General features: G+C 40.1%; 1 protein-coding gene across 13 annotated transcripts in view; it reads left to right on the forward strand.

The window, feature by feature from the left end:
- LOC105491299 (HYDIN axonemal central pair apparatus protein) overlaps nucleotides 1-20,442 on the forward strand; it is a 468,775-nt gene that overhangs the window by 93,066 nt on the left and 355,267 nt on the right. For all 13 annotated transcript variants that reach the window (XM_024795897.2, XM_071084900.1, XM_011757559.2 and 10 more), the window contains 3 exons: nucleotides 4,027-4,146; nucleotides 7,371-7,505; nucleotides 20,020-20,219. In XM_024795897.2, the coding sequence (XP_024651665.2) occupies nucleotides 4,027-4,146; nucleotides 7,371-7,505; nucleotides 20,020-20,219 (455 nt within the window). The remainder of the gene's footprint in view (nucleotides 1-4,026; nucleotides 4,147-7,370; nucleotides 7,506-20,019; nucleotides 20,220-20,442) is intronic.

The raw sequence follows: 20,442 nt of genomic DNA on the forward strand, positions 1-20,442 counted from the left end.
CTAGGAAAAAAGGCTTTAAATTCTACTTTTTGATGATTACTTTTATATCTGTATCTCCTGCCACTGTCTATCCCCTGAAATCTAGATCATATAGTCAGCTTAATGTATGGTTGGCAGCTCAAACTTAATATATTTAAGATCTAATTGTAACTTTACATTCCATCTCTAAAAGCCTGATCTTTCCTCTTTGTCTCTTTCCTCCTGCTTTTCATACCCCCACTTATCTGTTTTCCTAGACCAAACACTTTGGAGTTGTATTCCTGATGCCTCTCTTCTTTTTACATCTTATGATCCAGTGATAAGTGCTATAAATTCTGCCTTCACAAATGTATCTTTAATCATACCACTTCTCACCATGTTCTCCACCACCATTCCAGTTTAAGCCACCATTATCTAGAATATCAAAATTGCCTCCCTGTTTCCATCTCGTTCTCCCCCGCCCCCATTATCACAAAGCAGTAAGAGTGATTTTTTAAAATGTAAATCAGAACATGTTACTTCCATGTTCAAAACCATCCAGTGATGTCCCATTACTCACATAATAAAATCTAAACTCAGTGCCATAACCTCTAAGGTCCTGTACCATCTAGTCCTGCCTCCCTCACGGACCTCTTTGCTTTCTTTTTTGTTGTTGTTGTTGTCATCGTTGTTGTTGTTGTTTTGTTTTGAGACGGAGTCTCACTCTGTCGCCCAGGCTAGAGTGCAGTGGCGCGATCTCGGCTCACTACAAGCTCCGCCTCTTGGGTTCACGCCATTCTCCTGCCTCAGCCTCCCGAGTAGCTGGGATTACAGGCGCCCGCCACCACACTCGGCTAATTTTGTTTTTGTATTTTTAGTAGAAATGGGGTTTCACCGTGTTAGCCAGGATAGTCTCGATCTCCTGACCTCGTGATCTGCCTGCCTCGGCCTCCCAAAGTGCTGGGATTACAGACGTGAGCCTCTTTGCCTTCTACTCTTCTCCCTCTCATTCTCACTGCATTTCCCCTATGCTGCTCTTCAGACACTCAAAGACAATTTCCACCTGAAGGACTTTGCGCTTGCTTTCCCTTCTAACTGGAGTGCTATTCTAAAATCTTAGCGTGACTTGCTTCAGACCTCTACTTAGAAGTCATCTCAGAGAGGCCTTCTCTTGACTGCCTATCTAAAAGAGCAGCTACCTGCCAGTCCCCTACCTCCTTGTCCTGCTTTAGCTTTTTTACACAGCATTTTCACTACCTGACTTTATGTTCTGTATTTCTATATTTTTTGTATGATCGCTTGAGCTTCAAGAATGTCAACTTCATGAGGTTAGGGCTTTTCTTGCTTTATTCACTATGTTTAGCATACAAAAAAGAACGTGGCACATGTTGGAAACTCAATATTTATTGAATGAGGACATGAATTTTTAATCTCTCCTAACTGCTCACTTCTTTACATTCTTAAATATTTGCTTTGTGCTCTTTGATTTTTTTTTTTCCATTATGCTCTTTGAGCTTATGGTGAAATGGTGTAGTTAAGACTGATTGCTTCATGGCAGAAATTTAATTAGCCAGAAATTAAAGAGTATATACTGTATTATTCCACTTATATAATCAAGAAAACTAACCTATGATGTGAGAAGTAGATTACCTGTGTTACCTTTGTCATAAATCAAGTGACTATATATTTAATAATTGGTTTGGAGGCTTTCTAATCTGGTACATTTATTTTTATGATAAATCTTGTGCTAACATCTCATTATTATTACTGTGGTAAGTAACAGTATATGATATGTAATAATATAATTATCATGTTGTGCTACATGATATAGCAAATCCTCCTATCTTGCTCTTCAAATGTATCTTTTCTATTCTTGTTCCTTTGCATTTCCATGTAAATTCAATCAGCTTTTTTGTTTCAAAAAAAATCTGTTGGGATTTTAAAAAATATATTGCATTGAATTTTTAGATAAATTTGGGGAGTATTTGACATCCTGAAAATATTGAGTCTTTTAATTCATGAAAATAGTATATTCCTGCATTCAATTAGGTCTTCCTTAATTTCTCTCAATAATGTTTTTAGTTTCTGGACAAAGGTCTTACACATCTTTCATTAGATTTATTTCTGTGTGTTTTACATTTTAGGATAGTATTTTAAGTAACATTGTTTATAAATTTCATTTCCTAAATGTTCATTGCTAGTACCTAAAAATAGAATTTGTTTTTGTATGTTGACCTTGTACTCAGTGACCTTGATAAATCACTTATTAATTCTAATAAGAGAATTATTAGAATGATTTATTTGTAGGTTATTTTGAATTTTTGAAATAAACAATTACTTTGCCTGGGGAAAATGACAGTTTTCTTTCTTCTTGTTTGAGTTCTAGTACTAAAACAACCTTGAATTTCTGAGATGAACCCAGCTTGGTCATGATGTGTTATCATTTTTATATAGTGCTGGTACCAGTTTTAGTTTCAGTTTGCAAATTTTTTTTTCCCCTCTCTCTTTCTTTGTTTCTTCTATCTGTCTATCTATGGTTTATGAATGAGACTGGCCTACAGTTTTCTTTTCCCTTAGTGTCTTTCTCAGGTATATAAAGGAGGTTATGTTAACATTATAGATGAGTTGGGAGACATTTCATTTTTTGTTTTTCTTTTCTTTGGGACAGTTTCTATAATACTTGAGTTGTTTCTTTTATGTTTGGTAGAATTTTCTTATAAAGCTGTCTGGGTTTGGAGTTTTCTCTGTAAAAGGTTTCTATTTACAGATCTAATTTCTGTAATAGTTTTAGAGCTATTCAGGTGTTCTGTTTCTTCTTGTGCCAGTTTTGATGCATTTTTATTGTATTTTTCTAGGAGTTTGTATTTTTACCTATATTTTCACATTTATTGACATAATATTTATTATCTTTTTACTGAGTTCAGGTTCTATTGTAATATTCCCATTTCCATTCTTTGTATTTGTTCTTTGTGCCTTCTGTCATATTTTCTTGATCAAACTCACTAGGTATTTCGTCAATTTTATTAATCTTTTTAAAGACCTGAAGTTTGCTTTGTTGTTTTTATAGTATAGTTACTTTTATTTCATTAATTTCCTCTCTTGTTTTTGTCATGTCAATTTTTTTCTTTCTTTGGATTTATTTTGCTATTTATTCTAACTTATTAAGATGGATACTTACAGCTACAGTTTTCAAACTGTGTGCCAAGGTGCCCCAGGGTGCAACCGTGAACTCGCAGGGCATCATCAGATAGTCTGAATTTTCAGGGGAAACCTGGAAATACCCAAAATCGATTGGATGCTAAACAGGCTACTAGCTTGGGGTAATTCATAGTTTCAGCTTTAGATGATACTATACACTTTGATGATGTCATGCTTTACAAACCTAGCTCCTCAGTGGTTGGTCAAATAAAAAGCAAGTACTTTGTGAAAATCAGAATAGAAACAGGAAATGAGGGGTGCAAGACCAATTTGTGCAGTGCCCAACCAGCGCACACATCCCATTAGTAAGCTAGTTATTTGTATTATTATTTTGTATGATGAGAATTCATTTAGGGTAACCACATATTTACCCCTTTATTACTCTCCTTTCCTTCCTGCATCACTGAACTTCTAAGAGAAATTCTCATCTCCGTAAAGAATACCCTTTGGTATTTTCTTTAGAAGTTGGTGACAACATTTTTCAATTTTTATTTCTCTGAAAATGTGTTTATTCAAACTTTGTTTTTGAAGGGACTTTCCCCAGGTAAAAAATACTATGCCTGCAGAGTTTTTTTTTTTCAGAATTTAAAACGTTTTATTCCTCTGCCTTCTGACTTGTGTTACGTTGAAAAGTAGGCATGCGCTTTTGCTCCTTGAAAGTTAAATACTCTATTTTTTACCTCTAGTTTCTTTTACACATTCTTTTGTCCTGTGTTTTCAGTGCTTTTACAATGATGTACCTGGGTATGGATTTCTTTTTGCATATTTCGCATGTTTAGTTTTAATATCCATAGATCTATGTAGTATTATCTTCCCCAGTCATTTTTGTCAATGTATGACTATAACAATAATTTACTCTTTCAATTGCAGTTTTCAGGAATTGACCTGGATCAGGCATTATTCCAGCCCTTTCCATCAGAAATTATATTTCAGAACTACACTCCCTGTGAAGTCTATGAAGTTCCACTGATTTTGAGGAACAATGACAAAGTGAGTATGTTCACTGGGGTAGGTGAACTCTTCCAGGATATATGAGAATGGGTTATAGTAAAGTGGGATCTTGAGGGATCTTTGATAAGTTCTTTAATTTGATAGATTTAGGAAAATAGTATGAAAACATGTTCTTTGATTGTAAACTTAATGAAGACAAGGCTGTATCTGTTTGTTGCTATATGTTGAGTCCTAACCAGTGCCTCACAAGTAGTGAACTCCCAACATGTGCACTAACTTTTGTTGATTAAAGGATTGACCAGATGAATGTCACAGGGTTCTCATGTATGACAAATTGGGCTAGGTTTTTACTTAAGACAGGGAAATTACTATTAATGCTTATGTAGTCTTCATTAGAGACACCATTCCCCAATTCAAGATATAAACTCTACTCCTGAGAACTGCAATTGTTGAGCATATATGTATGTGTATGTGTGTGTGTGTGTGTGTGTGTATATATATATATTTTTTTTGAGACAGAGTTTTGCTCTTGTTGCCCAGGCTGGAGTGCAATGGCATGATCTCGGCTCACTGCAACCTCCACCTCCCGGGTTCAAGCGATTCTCCTGCCTCAGCCTCCCAAGTAGCTGGGACTATACAGGCATGCACCACCACACCCAACTAATTTTGTATTTTTAGTAGAGACAGGGTTTCTCCATGTTGGTCAGGCTGGTCTCGAACTCCTGAACTCAGGTGATCCACCCACCTCGGTCTCCCAAAGTGCTGGGATTATAGGTGTGAGCCACTGCGCCTGGCCAAGCATTTGTATTTATATTCTCCAATGCATTTATATTCTGCAAATTGTACCTTTTAAAACCCCTTCTTTTCACTTCTAAAAAATGTAGGTCCCTTTCCTTCTTTTCTGTCTTCTCCTTTCTACAGAAGATAGCCTTCAGAGTTTGTCTACAGTCAGTTTTGGAAGGCTTCTCTCACTGTCTGTCTTGTCTCTTTGCGATTGTAACGGAAGATTTCTTTTTCAGCCTTATGACTTTTTCTTTAGAGATAAATTAGGGTTTCTTTCAAGAAAAGATATTAAATGCCTGAAGAATTTCTTGACACTTAACAATAATGAAAGAAAGAGTAATGCGGAAGTTCAGCATGAAGCACACTTGAGTGTGAAAAGTAATAAGATGGGGAGGAAAGCATTGGAGAGATGGGAAATTTGGGCGTAAAGACAAGGAGGAATACTTTCAGGGGTCTAAGAATGTGGAGACAAAAAATTCTATTTATAAGACAAAATGGAAAATAAGTGAAGACTATGCAAGAATCCAAAGCAAATGGGAAGACTTGCAGTTATATTTGGTACAGCCGCTCATTAAGGGAATCAGTGATGCCTTGCAGAGATCAATGGGGTGACTTAGTGACAGCAAAGCCAGACTCTGGAGAAAATAGTCTGTTTCATTTTTTTCTGCAGTAGCGTTAGTAAGAGAAGCTCATGGGCAGAAGTGAAAGAGAAGGAAAAGAACCGGAGGTGCACAAGGTTGTGTTCCTAGACCTCCAGAAGAGGTGCGTTGCACAGACAGGAGGGCTCTGTCTTTTCATGCACTTCAGTTCTCACTTCTGACTCCCTTTTTCCATTTCTATATTACTTTTGACTCTTGCTGAGATATTTTTAGGCTACTAAAGTGGTACAGTCCAAAGCATCCTTTGGTCACCCCTCTCTGACCTTAAACAAGAAATGGTCATCAGTGGTTGTTTAATAGCAACTCGGGGTAAAGGGCATGTGTGAGTTTTGTCTGCCAGATGCTCAGTTCTCATGGATGACACAACATCTCTTGATAAGATGCAGCCAGAGTGCTGGCCACATGGAAAGAGGGTCCCATCCTAGGAACGTCCAGCTACTAACAAGCAGACAGTTCTCTCCAGGCGAGGCAGGCTTGTCTTCTGGTGACTCCAGGACCCTCATACCAGGTGGCTGATGTAACCCTGCTCTTCTGCTTCCTTAGTTCACACTCTTATAAAGAACCATGGGGAGAGATTTGGGGCCCCAAGAAATGCTTTCTGTGCCGTTTACCTTTTATTTGCTTCCTCACTGTTGTGGGGTACAAAAGATAGAGCCTGTCAGGTTCTTATTTTTGTGTCTCCATCTCTCACACACAAGGATAAGAATGAACCAGAACACTTACTATTTTAATTGGGTTACAATGATAAGGACCCATACTCCAGAGTCAGATTGATCTGGGTTCAGATCCCAACAGAAGAATTAGACTTTAAAAGAATGGAGCTGTTGGGAGCTGCTCTGAGGCTGTGCTGGGGGATATCCTGATGCTCTTTGCTCTTGCTTTGTGGTGTGTTTACTCAGGACCATCCCATGGAGAGGTGGGGTGGAGTTTGGCTGGGACTTGACTCGCAGCACCTTTGCTTGGTGAAGCTGTACCACTTTGGGCAAGGGTCTGTAGCATGGGAGTCATAATGAAGCTCAAAGGTTATGGTGAGGATGAGGTGGCATGTCATGTGCTGTAGATGGGCCATTGAAGGGGTGCAGGAAGTGTGACTTCTTCTCTCAGAGCAGTTCTCAAATGCTCAAATGTTGGGAAATCCAGCTTAACTCTGTTATGTGGGTGACGTTTGAGCTGATTAAGGAGTTAGCCCTTGAAGATAGTCACTTTTATTTTTATTCATTCATTTATTTATTTATTTATTTATTTATTTATTTTTGAGACAGTCTTGCTCTGTCCTCCCAGGCTGGAGTACAGTGGCCCAATCTCAGCGTACTGCAACCTCTGCCTCTTGGGTTCAAGTGATTCTCCTGCCGCAGCCTCCCCAGTAGGTGGGATTACAGGCGCATGCTACCACACCCAGCTAATTTTTTGTATATTTAGTAGAGACGGGGTTTCACCGTATTAACCAGGATGGTCTCGATCTCCTGACCTCGTGATCTGCCCGCCTCGGCCTCCCAAAGTGCTGGGATTACAGGCATGAGCCACCACGCCCAGCCGATAGTCAATTTTAAATGATTTAATTTAAAAATGAATAAAGACTTGCAATAATAATAAAAATTAGTAAGAACAATAATGTTAATAAAAATTAAAACTAAAAGGTAGTGCGTGCTTACTTTTTATGGGATAAAGATAAGTACTGTCATCTCCTTGTATAGTTGAGAAAACTGAAATTCAACCCTGACCAAGGTCACATGTCTAGTAAATAGTTGATGGAGATTTCAGTCTATGTTTAACTCTCTGCTTTTTCACACGCACAGTGTTTATCATCATGTTTCCCTGCAGATTCCAAGGTTGGTGAAGGTTGTGGAAGAAAGTTCGCCTTACTTTAAAGTAATCAGCCCCAAAGATATTAGTCACAAAGTGGCTCCTGGAGTGCCTTCCATATTCCGAATCCTCTTTACTCCGGAGGAGAACAAGGTAATACCAGGACTGGCAAGAAATTGGACACTTGTACTGGCAGATTGAAATTCAATTCTGAATATTTACAGAGGTGGTGGTGGTGGTGGTGGTGCTGGTGGTATTGGTGGTAGTGCTGGAGGGTGGTGGTGGTGGTGGGTAGTGGTGGTAGTGTTGGTGGTGTTGGTAGTATAGGTGGTGGTGATATTGCTGCCATTGATGGTGGTGATGGTGTAGATGGTAGTGGTGGTGTTATTGATGTTGGTACTGGTGTTGTTACTATTAGTAGTGTTGGTGGGTAGTGGTGGGTGACGGTGGTGGTGTGTGTAGATGGTGATGGTATTAGTAGTATGGTAGTATAGTTGGTGGTAATATTGTTGTCATTGATAGTGATGGTGTGGTGGTGTAGATGGTGGTGGTATTGTTGTCTCTGATGGTGGTGGTAGTGGTGTTGTTAGTATTTGTAGTGTTGGTGGGTGGTGGTGGTGGTGTAGATGGTGGTGGTATTGGTAGTATTGATGGGTGATGGTGATGGTGGTGTAGATGGTGGTGGTGCTGTCATTGATAGTGGTGTAGGTGGTGGTAGTCATGAGAGGAGTGCTGAGACAAAGGATAAAGATTTTGGCTTCTAGGAAGTTTGGGGCCTTAGTGGTTATGACTTTCCTCCCCAGATTCTAACTAGTTTGCGAAAGAGACCCAAGACTCAAACATAATATCATAGTATTGGCCTCAGTAATGGTAAAGCTAGAGCTGAGAGCAGAGGCCTGCCTGGCCTGCTCACACCGTCAGCTCACAGGCAGTCTAGGAAGAACCTGCAGTCAAAAAGGAGGCCATTTTCTGTCAGCACCACTGCAGTGGTGGGGAGGGGAATGGAGCCCAATCTCACTCTCCTCAGTCATAGAAATTCCAGTTCCTCCTAGGAGGGAAGGAGCAGGTATGGGGGCCTGAGGGTGGAGGCTTCCTCCCCACCCCTTCTCCAGGGAGTAGGATCGTTGGTCAAGTTTTCTTCTCTGTGGGCCTAAATGGGGACTTATGAGGAGGAGAAAAGAGTTTTACCAGCATGATTGAAGGAGTGAGGACAGAGAACAAGTCTTAAATATGCAGAACAAAATGCAGGCTGTATATCATGTTAATAGCAGGTATGCTTATCTGTGTTGCATTCTTATGGTTGGAATCAGTAGAGCACAGTGGAGTCAGACAGAACTAGCTTGGAGTCCTTGCTTCCCCACTGCTAGTACCTATCGGCTGCTGTCAATATCATTACCAGTATTCCCTCTACTATTGCTGTTGTTACTACTTTTCTGGAGAGCAAGGATAGAGAATTTAATGTGGCTTGTCAAGTATGTACTCCTTGTGGTGAGTGGTTAAAACTTCCATTATAATAATACCATTGTTATAATTTTGCCACTTTGTAGTATTACTATTTATATCTTAGGTTGTGTTTAGGAAACTACAGTTTTGTTTGAGGTTCTACTGAAATAAATAAAAAGATAAATAACTCCAGATGTAGGGCTTTTTGTTGCATATTGTTGAAGTCCTCATTTTTTCTGGAGGCTTTATATCTGAATACTGTCTGTGGGGAGAACAGGGTCTGGATTTACTGTGGGTGTGAGACTCCTACACCGTCATTTCTGTAGGAAGCTGATTATAATCCTTTGTGCAGCTTGAAATACAAAGCATGCTGGATTTGAGGAGGTGGCTTTTCTTAGTTTTTTTCTGTGATGGAGAAAATATGTCTTCTGTTGGATAAGTATCGTTGTATCTGCACCTAGTGTGACTGAAAAAAGGGTACACGAGACTTTCTGGAGATGGAATGTTCTATATTGGCATAAGGATTACATGGCTGAATTCATTCGTCAAAACATTTAATATTTGTGCTTTTCAATATATACATAAGTTTTACCTGAAAAAACTTGTATAACAATAGAAGGGGGAGGGTGTGGGTAGAGGTATAGAGGGAACCAGAATAATGGAATGTTAAGAGTTGTTGAATTTGAGTAATGGGTACACTGGGGGTTTGTCATGCTAATCTGTCTTCTTTGTGCATGTTTTAAATTTTCTATAATCAAAAGCCAGAAGAAGAGAGAGATTTTATTACTGTTTATCTATCCAGCAAAGAAATAGTTGAAATGTATTTAGAGTATGTTGCTATGTAGTTTATAAATATGAAATGCTAACATTCCTGGTGAGGATTATTGCTTCACTGTGTTTTGTAGCTTCTTATCTTACGCTCAGCTCTTTTATTCTTTCTTACCATTCCACTTATCCAGCATTGCATGTCTATTGGGGAACCCCTAATTTAAACAAATTAACTAAGTTAAATGTTGTTATACTTTTACTTCTAAATATTTGAAAGTTATCAAAAGCTACATGCATGTTTGAGGAGATATAGTGAGGATAATGGTTACTTATGAGAAATTCAGCTATCCAATTTTGGAGACACTAAGATCTTGTGTTGGACTTGGCTCTAAACTCTATATAGTTTATTTCCAAAGACAGAGTTTTTTTCTCATTTTGCTGGCTAGCTAACACGATGATGGCATAGTCAGTTATCTACATTCGCTTTCACTGTTGGAAAGTCGACAGGGCAGTGTGCAGAATGACCAGCTAGGGTTGGGCATGCTGTCTTTCGGGCTGCTCCAGAATGCAGCCAACAAGTGACTAGAGCCAGATTTATTTTAGGAAAAAAAAAAAGTAATTCATTTCACCAAGTGTCAGTGTTTCTTCACTTGGCCAAATTGAAAGCCAAAGTACATAATTTTTTCCTTCTTATCCCCTGCTGATCTCAGCACACTCCATTCTCATTTACGCTCCTCACATCTGGAGGGTGAGATATGTAAATTGCAGCATGCCACAGTTAATAAGCCAGCCCTCTTTCAATTGGATTTTCAGTACCATGTATATTAGCACGTCGAAGATGATAATGCAATTTACATTTTCCCCCCATCATCTATTAGTCTGGCTGCCTGGGGATGGAACTTGTTAAGAATGCCAAATGCCCAGATAACAGGTGCAGTAAATTTACTTTGGCTTTCCTTATCTTTCCTCACTCAGACTTTTTAAGAAATGATTGCACATGTTATTAATATAATAATCCTAGTGTACATATCATATACTGTAGAAATATAATAGCCAGTATCATCATAAAATAACACTATACAATTCTAGAGCCTGACATTTTTCTTGACCTCTTAAATTTGTATCTTTACCATTAAAATGAGAATGAAAAATATTAGGATTTTGTGGGAAAGCAAAAGAGAGTACTTCCTTGGACTTAAGAAAGCATCTGTTTGCAATGTGTTGTCATATGGAAAAGGCAGCAAGCTTTGAAGAAAGCATGCAGTGATGCAACTGGGTGGCTCAGTTATGGTTTAAGAAAATGTCTAATTTGTTGTCAGAATGGTTTTTCCAGTTTGTCACCATGAAATTTAGAAACCATAGCCCAAGAAGAATAAAAAATGTGAGCATGTTTTATGTTATCTATGTATACAATAATAATAAAACTATATTGCCAGCAATTTGAATTTAAATATCGGTATCATACAAGTGGCCACAATCAATGACTTTTGTTGGCAAAAATAATACTAGGATTTTGTTTTCCTTCTGCCTGAAATTCTCACTCCCCAGTTCTATCTGGATCACCCCCATAGGCCCAGTATCTGGCACAGGGCTTGACACATAGAAAGGGTGCAGTAAATATTTGTGGAGTGAGATAAGTAAGTAAAAGTTAGTCTAAGAAATAAAGAAGTTTCTTTGACTTGAGGTTGGCCTGCAGACGTTAAGAGCGTGTAAAAAGGGCTCAATTACCTTTTTGTGTCATGAATATATTAGATGTTAACTTTCTTCCTTGTCATTTCAATTAACAGTAAGATGTCTAAGAAGTCTTCTCTAAGAAGAGTTTCTCTTTATTTTGTTTCATATTTCCAGATAGTCACATCCATACTTTTTAGCTTTATGGACCTCATAAATATGATGTGATAATAAGGCTAACAAGGATTTTAGGAAATTTCTTTATAAAAAAACTCTTGATAGTGTCGTACCCAGAAAAGATATTAAAAATAAATAATATTCTTCCATTTACTCAGTGCCAGGCCCAGTTTTCTGAGCCAGATCCAATGGAGAATAGAAGAACAAGCTTTGGCCTTCGTGGAGCTTACATTTCACAATGAATAAACAAACCAACAAACAAATATGTACAATTTAATGTAGGAATTGACATAGTAGAGGGTAGGGAATGATAAGGGCTTTGCTTACTTCCAAAAGTAAAGTCAATGAAGCCTTCTCTGATAGGAAAGTCAAGGGAAGACTCCTCTATTGAGGTGACATTTGGGCAGAGAACTAATTTAAGCCACGCAAATATCTGAGGGATGGGCTGTCTAGGAGAGGGAACAGCAAGTGCAAAGGCCCTGTGGCAGAAACATGCTTGGCAGTCAGCTCGGGAAAGTACGCGAAGGCCAGTGGGGCTGGAGCAGAGGAAGCTGTTGGAAACATGGTAGGAAATGAGATTCCAGAAAGTGAGCTCGTGAAGGATCTTAGAAGCCATACAAAGTGGGATAGGAAGCCACTATAAAGTACTTCAAATATTTTTATTATGGAAGGCTTTCTTTTCCTCATATGCAAAAGTAGAAAGAACAGCAGAATGAACTGCCATCACCCACCTTTTCAAATCTCAGCACATGACCAGTCTGGCTTCATCTGTTCTGCCCCTTCCCCCAGTAGATTTTGAAGCAAGTCCCATATAGCATGCAATTTCATCTGTAAATATTTCATGATTTTTCTCTAAAAGATAAGGGCCTTTTTAAAAGTTAGCATAACCACAGTACCATGATTGTGCCTAAAAAACCACAGTCACTCCTTAATATCATCACATATTCAGTCAGTAGTTTGGATCTTGATTTAAGAAAACCAACTTTAAAAAGTTGTTTTTAAAAAAAAAAACCATTGTGTACTAAGTGCAACAATGGTTCACAATTAAGAAAAAGTTTTTTTTTTTTAAGTTGGTTTTCTTCAATCAAGATTGCATTCCCATCACGTCGTTTAGAATGGCCCCTTGCTGCCTATTGCCTGTAACTGATAGTTAGATCTATAACCGTGATTAGATTCATTTAATTTTTTCTTTTTTCTTTTTGGTCAAGAATCCTTCACAGGTGATGTGGTACTTCCTAGTGCATTACATCAAGAGGCACACAATGTCTGTTATGTTTTGTTTTGTTTTTGTAATGATCCAATAAAGATCATTCCCTACATCACTGAGGGTTAAGTTTCTAATTCCATAATTTATTTTGCACTTACTGGTTGAAATTATTCTAAAAACAATAACAACAGCAAAACCAAAACTTTCCCCCACCAGCTTTTCAGCTCCCCTGAGGTATAGTCCGTTCAGGAAAGATAGGAGAAATGCTTGATTCTCTCCTTTTATCCAGCCTGATGGGTTGTGATTAGGGATGACACAATCTGACTTACATTTTAGGAGCACTCTGGCTGCCAAGTAGAGAATAGACTGAAGCGGGGGCACGTGAGGCATCACAGCTAGTGGCCTCCCCTTGACATTGATTTTCTCTTTCCTCATTGGTAAGAGAACCACAATTTTAAAAAAAAATTGTAATTGACAAAAATTGTATACATTTGTAGTGTTCAACATGAGGTTTTAATATATATATACACATTGGAATGGCTAAATCAAGCTAATAAATATATACATTATCAAATTAATATATATATAACCTCACATACTTATAATTTTTTTGTAGTGAGAACATTTAAAATCTACTTTCTTAGCAATTTTCAATTTTACAGTACATGGTTATTAACCATGTTGTATAATAGGTCTCCTGAACTTCTTGTCTAACTGAAATTTTGTACCCTCTGACCAGCATCCCCCAATTCTCCAACCTCAGCCCCTGGGAATCACTGTTCTACTCTCTGCTTCTATGCATTTGACTGTTTTAGATTCCACATATCAGTGAGATCATGTAGTATTTGTACCTCTATGCTTGGCTTATTTTACTCAGCATAATTGCCTCCAAGTTCATCCATGTTGTCACAAATGATGGAATTTCCTTCTTTTTTAAGATTACATAATATTCCATTGTGTGTATATACCATATTTTCTTTTCTTTTTTTTTTTTTTTTTTTTTTTTTTTTTTTTTTTTTTTTAACAGAGTCTCACTCTGTTACCCAGGCTGGAGTGCAGTGGGACAATCTCAGCTCGCTGCAGCCTCCACCTCCCAGGCTCAAGAAATCCTCCCACCTCAGCCTCCCTAGTAGCTGGGATTATAGGCCCTCGCCACCATGCCTAGCTAATTTTCTATTTTGTTTTATTTTTAGTAGAGATAGGGTTTCTCCACGTTGTCCAGGCTGGTCTCGAACTCCTGAGCTCAAGCGATCTGCCCATCTTAGCCTCCCAAAATACTGGGATTATAGGCATTATCCACTGTGCCCGGCCAACATTTTCTTTGTATGTTCATCCACTGATGGACACTTGGGTTGATTCAACATGCTGCAATGAACATGGGGGTTCAGGTAGCTCTTCCACATACTGATTTCATTTCCTTTGGATATATACCTAGAAGTAAAATTGCTGGATCATATGGTAGTTCTATTTTTAATTTTTTGAGGAACTGCCATACTGTCTTCCATAATGGCTATACTAATTTACATTCCCATCATCAGTGTACAGGGAGAACCACAAATTTTGATTGGACACTTCTGCCTGAAATAAGAGATTACATTTCCCAGCCTCCTTCACAGCTGCGTGTAAGTGTCAGCCAATGAGATGTGAGTAGGACTCCAAGGCACTTGCTTGAAGAGAGCTGACACAGCAGGAGGTGCCCTGTCCCTTCTACCTTCTTCCTTCTGCCCTGCAGCTTGGCTGTGAAAGAGTCGGGTCCCAGGAATTGCTCTGCCCCACAGGGTGACATCGAGGATGAGAACTGCATGCTAGAATAGTAGAGCAGGAATTTAGGAATTTGAGTCTCTGATGACACTGTTGAGCCACCCAACCGACCTGGCCTGCCTACCTCTGGCCTTCTTTGTACAAGAGAAATAAACTTCTACCTAGTGTAAACTGCTCTGATTTTGCTCTTTTTCCTGTTGTAACATAGCTGACTGATCCCTGATGCATACAAGGGGCAGAGGCTACTATAGTAGTTCAGGTAAAAGATAAGGAAGTTTGGATGAGGGTGGTGACAGCAAAGGTGATGAGAAGTAGGAGGAGTAAGGATGTATACTTTTTTTTTTTTTTTTTTTTTGAGGCAGAGTTTTGCTCTTGTTGCCCAGGCTGGAGTGCAATGGCGTGATCTCTGCTCACTGCAACCTCTGCCTCCCGGGTTCAAGTGATTCTCCTGCCTTACCCTCCCGAGTAGCTGGCATTACAGGCACCTGCCACCATACCCAGCTAATTTTTTGTTATTTTAGTAGAGATGGGGTTTCACTATGTTGGCCATGCTGGTCTTGAACTCCTGACCTCAGGGGATCCACCCACCTCAGCCTTCCAAAGTGCTGAGATTACAGGCATGAGCCACTGTGCCCAGCCGGATGTATACCTTTATTGTACAGCTGCCAGGATTTACTGATGGATCGATGAAGGATACGAGAAAGAAAGGCACCTAATTTGAACTGTAGGATTTTGGCTAACAACTGGTCAAATGGTGGTGTCATTTACAGAGACAGGGAACAGAGGAGGAAAAGCAGGTTTGTGAGGCTGGGTGTTCAGTTCATCAACTGAAGTGACTGCTTAAGCCTGCAGGCCGTCAGAGCCTCCCAAGTCATAGCATCTGAATTAATTGTAAGCCAGCAGAGCAATATATAATGATGTATAATCTAATATAGTCATATTAAGTGCATAACTTCAGAGATTGGAATACATTGTAAGGGACTTTAAAGAACCTTATATTCTTTTATGGGTGTATGAATTGATTATGAAAAAATTTATAATTCGAATCAAACTTCAAACCTTCCTCATTTGGGAACTTGAAAAGGTCTGAAAACATCTCTCTCAGTATTTCAATTAGGTTCCTAAGCTATTTACAGCTGCTTTTAATTCCTTCTAGAACAAAGCAGCGGGTATGTGAGCATAGAATACAATGAGACAAACACTTCAGGATCTCCTCTTATCCTGGATTCAGCAGCATCTTTTGTTCTAGCTCTCAACGCCTCAGTTGATGCTCAGTCTTCACATGTGCCAGGGGCTTTTCAGTTTGTAATTCCCAGCAAAACGTGTGCTGGCTGGATTTGATTTCCTAAGAAAAAGCGAAAATAGTACTTATCCCTTTAGGACTCTGTAGGAATCAGACTAGGCTCTTGCGTTGTTGAATTCTGTGGGGTTTTCTAAGATCAAGTGTGCTTAGTGCAATTTGTACTTCCTCATGTCTGGAGAGCATAAGTTTTGAGTCTGGCATTCCCATCTGGAAACCAGAATCAGTTGCAGAGATAAGAGCCTAACAACTCAATTTTTTAAATTTTTATTTTTGTTTTTATTTTATTTATTTATTTATTTTTGAGACAGAGTCTCACTCTGTTGCCCAGGCTGGAGTGCAGTGGTGCGATTTTGGCTCACTGCGGCCTCCATCTCCCGGGTTCAAGCAATTCTCTGCCTCAGCTTACCGAGTAGCTGAGACTACAAGTGCAGGCCACCATGCCCAGCTAATTCTTGTAGAGACTGGGTTTTGCCATGTTGGCCAGGCTGGCCTTGAACTCCTGGCCTCAGGTGATCCACCTGCCTCAGCCTCCCAAAATGCTGGGATTATAGACCTGAGCCACCACGCCCAGCCATTTAAAAAAAAAAAATTTTAATAAAAAGAAATTTTTGTGGGTACACAGTAGGTATATATATTTATGGGATACATGAGATATTTTGATGTAAGCATGCAATGTGAAATAAGCACCTCATGGAGAATGGGGTATTCATCCCCTCAAGCATTTATCCTTTGAGTTACACACAATCCAGTTATATTCTTTAAGTTATTTAAGAATATACTAGCAACCCAGTTTTAATCAATTTCATGAATCCTATTTATTCCTTTTTATGACTCACTCCTGCCTTAGGACTTGTATGTTTGCAATTCCCCTTGGCAGGAACACTCTGTTCCTAGACTCACCCAGCTGGCTCCTTTTACTGTTCAGGTCCCCATCCAAAGGTCACCTCCTCAGGAAGACCTCCTTAGTTATTCTAACCTAAATCAACCCCATCTGATATTATCACTTTCCTGTGCTTTATTTTCTTCGAAGCCCTCATCACTTTCTGAAATTATGTTGTTCTATTATTATCCTTATCAGTATATGGATGGCTAGATGGCTCCCTACCAACGAGAATAAACATATGTTGAATTTTTCCTATTTGCCTTACACATATTGTACTTAATACAAAAGTTTGATAAGGACAACTAACATTGATCAAGTACTTACTACTTGCTAAATGCTAGGCTAAGTACTAGCCCACACAAGTCCACATCTGTGTGGTCTCATGCCTGGACTACAACAGTGTCTTCCTAACTGGCCTCCCTCTTCCCACTGCAGTCCATGGCCCACACAGCCGCCACCGCTTTTTCTAAAACGTTACTCAGGTTACATCAAGATCAGCTTTCAGCCTCGGGAAGGCCTTCAGCCCTCTCACGTCCTAACAATGGCTTACAAGATCTGTGGGATCTGGCCCCCACAATCTGTTGGCCATGTGTCTAACCACTCTCCTTCCCTTGCGCCCCTCTGGCCAGAGGTTCCAAATCACACTTCTCCCAGACAGCCATCCATCCATATGGCTTCATTTATCACTCACGTCTCTGCTGAAGTGTCCCCTCCTCATAGAGGCCTTTCCTGACTGTCCCCCCCGCCCCGCCCCATGTGAAAGAGCTCTCCAGTCTCTCTGTCCCCATATCATGATTTATTTCCTGTCCCTCATCACTACCGAATGTTCTGTTACTAACTTTCCTTCCTTGGGGAAGTATTTGTTGAGTAGTTGCTGAGTACTAGGCTCTGTTCTAGGTACTGGGTATACAGAAGGCAAGAAGATGGGCAGATCCCTCTTGACATGGAAATATGGGGGAGACATGCAGTACACTCACTGGAGAGGTAGAATATACGATATACCAGATGGCTCTGGGCAAGACTGAAGCTGGACAGAAGGCAAGGGAGTGATGGGGCAGGAGAGGGGAGAGTTCCATTGAAAATAGGGCAGTCAGGGGAGGCCTCAGGGAGAGAGTGGATTGCTGTGCCAAGCGCTGAAGAGGTGAGGGGGTGAGCACCATGAATAAGTAGAGGGAAGGAGAACATCATGTGTGAAGGCTCTGAAGGGGAAGCCTGTGGCTGCAGGAGGACCCAGGGGAGAGAAGGAGATATGGCCAGAGAAATGGTGGGGGCACTAGGCCACCAGACCCTCTATAGTACGCCACCCTCAGCCTAGGTGCTTTTCAGCAGAGAAGCAGCCTGAGCTGACTTACATTTTTGCTGGATCCCTCTGACCCTTGGGTGGAAAATAGACTTTAGGAGAGCAAGGGTTGAAATAGAAAGTCCTGTTAGCCTGGGAAAGATCGGAGTGGCTAGGACCAGGGCGGCAGGAGTGATTGCAGTTCGGATATATTTTGAAGGTAGATCCTATGGATTGTATCAAGAAATTGAGAAATAGAGCATGAAGGGATGCCTCATTTCAGGGTTCTAAAGCCAGACCGCTGGAGGGATGCAAATGCCAGTACTGAGACCAGGAGGCTACAGGTGGAGAGAGGGTCAGACCTTAGCTGTCTTTGTGGAGCCTTTGTCGGTACTAGAAAAAGGTTCCCCCTCTGGGCTGAAGCTGTTTTGCCTCCATTCCTGGCCCTCAGCAGAAATCTTTATGCACGGTAGCAGGCAGTGACATTCATCAGGAACTTTGGTTTGGGACCTAAGTTTATATCCAATGAGATGCTGACTGGGCAGCTGGTTATGAGTTTGGAGCCCAAGGGGACAGATAGAACTACAGGCATAAAGGCTATTTGTGAGCATTCCTGGCAGTTTTAGCTTTATATTTATTTGTATGTGAGTTGCACTGTGTATTACATATCCTTTATTCATCTGTTCGTCGTCTCCTCCATCCTGATGTGAGCTGGAGAAGGACCGTGACCATGTCTGCATTTCCTAATTGGTTGTATTGCTAGACCTAACACAGTGCCGTGCTGGCACCTGGGCACTTAGTGAACATAGTTGAATAAATAAACTGGGGATGCCACTGCTTTTATGCTTGTTCTGTGGCTTCATGAAGTTGAGTATGTGGCCAGCCCTGTATGCCAATTTGTATGCCAGATGGTCCCATTCTTATTCTATGCCCAAAGCCCAAAAAGAGCTTTTGTTAAAACCTCCACCACTTACTACCAGTTATCACATGGTTACCAAAAGGAAATTTATGTTCAAAACGACTTTTCATTAATCAAGATTGCCTTGCAGCTAAAACACACAATAAAAGGATGAGAAAACTTAAAATGAAGGAAAACGAAGCTTTTTTAAGATATCAGGTACCTTTTATGGTGACTTAACTTTTTCTTTGCTACATTGCAGGCAAGTATTCTATTTCTGTCTTATGAGATGGCATAAAGAGTGACTTTATTCAGCATTTCTGTTGCATTTAAACTTATTACTGGGGAAGAGAGATGCCTAGGGCCTCAGCATTTTTATTTGGAGTGGTCAGAAATGGCTTTGGGCAAGAAGTGAGGTTTCAACTGACTTACGCATCAGTTAGCTATTGCTGTATAATTACAAACAATCCCACATTTAGTGGCTTAAAATAATAAGCACTTATTATTGCTCACGAGACTATGGTTCAGCTGGGTGGTTTTTCAGGATCTTGCCTGGGCCCTCTCATCAGGTAAGGAACTCTATTCTTTGTAGCTGGGCTCACATATCTGGGGATCAGCTGGCTCTAGGCTGGTCTAGCATGGTCTTGGTTAGAGCATCCAGGGGCACATCCTGCAGTAGGCTGGACCAGGCTTGTTCACATGCCATTGGCAGGGTTCCAAGAGCAAGACTGGATAGGCCCAAAGCTTCTTGAGGTCTCAGCTTGAAACTGGCATAGCATAACTTCTGCCACCTTTTGTTGCTGAAAGCAAGTGGAGTGGAGGCTCCTTTCTTGATAGAGGAGCTGCAAAGTCACATTGCAAAGAGTATGGGCAGAAAGAGGCCATTAATTAGAAACATCATTCTAATATATGGGCTTGAAGGAGAACTAGGGTTTGGAAGGAGGACCTGAAGGAACTGTTGTGAATCTTCTTGGTTCTACAGGAGAAATGGGCCTGGCCTGCCACTGACCTTCATCCTACCTCCCTGTTGCCTGGGAGACACATGAAGCATAGCTTCTCTACCAGCTGTAGGTTTTAACACTAGATCTGTTCTCTCTCTCTCTCTCTGTCTCAGAAAAGACAATCTCATTGAAAATACTTCTGTAATTGTCTTAAGTTTTCATAGAAATATACTAAAAGTTGTTTTGCAGAATGCCTCTCATCGATGCTTTTTCTTGCACAGTTATCGTGATCATGTTGTTTTTTCCACAAATAATGATTGTAACCCTTCCTTGTAGGATTACTCCCATACGTTGACCTGTGTTACCGAAAGAGAAAAGTTTATTGTACCCATCAAAGCCAGAGGGGCACGAGCCATTCTCGATTTTCCTGACAAGCTGAATTTTTCCACTTGTCCTGTCAAATACAGCACCCAGAAGATTCTGCTGGTACGAAACATCGGCAACAAAATTGCTGTATTTCACATCAAAACTTGTAGGTATGCATGCCTTTGGCTCTTGTTTTTGATTGATTATAGCTAAATCTAGTCAGCTCAAGTAATCTGCTACCATAACATTGGGGGTGGAACTGCTTGTTACAATCTTCAGTTGCAAAGCTGGGAGACCTCACTGATGTAGGGTAGACTTCCTCTTCATCCTCAGAGGAAATTAAAATTCCAGGTTTAATATCTTATATCCACATTATACTAAATCCTCTTACCT

The sequence above is a fragment of the Macaca nemestrina genome, chromosome 18 (genome assembly GCF_043159975.1).
Source record: "Macaca nemestrina isolate mMacNem1 chromosome 18, mMacNem.hap1, whole genome shotgun sequence".
Classification (NCBI taxonomy): Eukaryota; Metazoa; Chordata; class Mammalia; order Primates; family Cercopithecidae; genus Macaca; species Macaca nemestrina.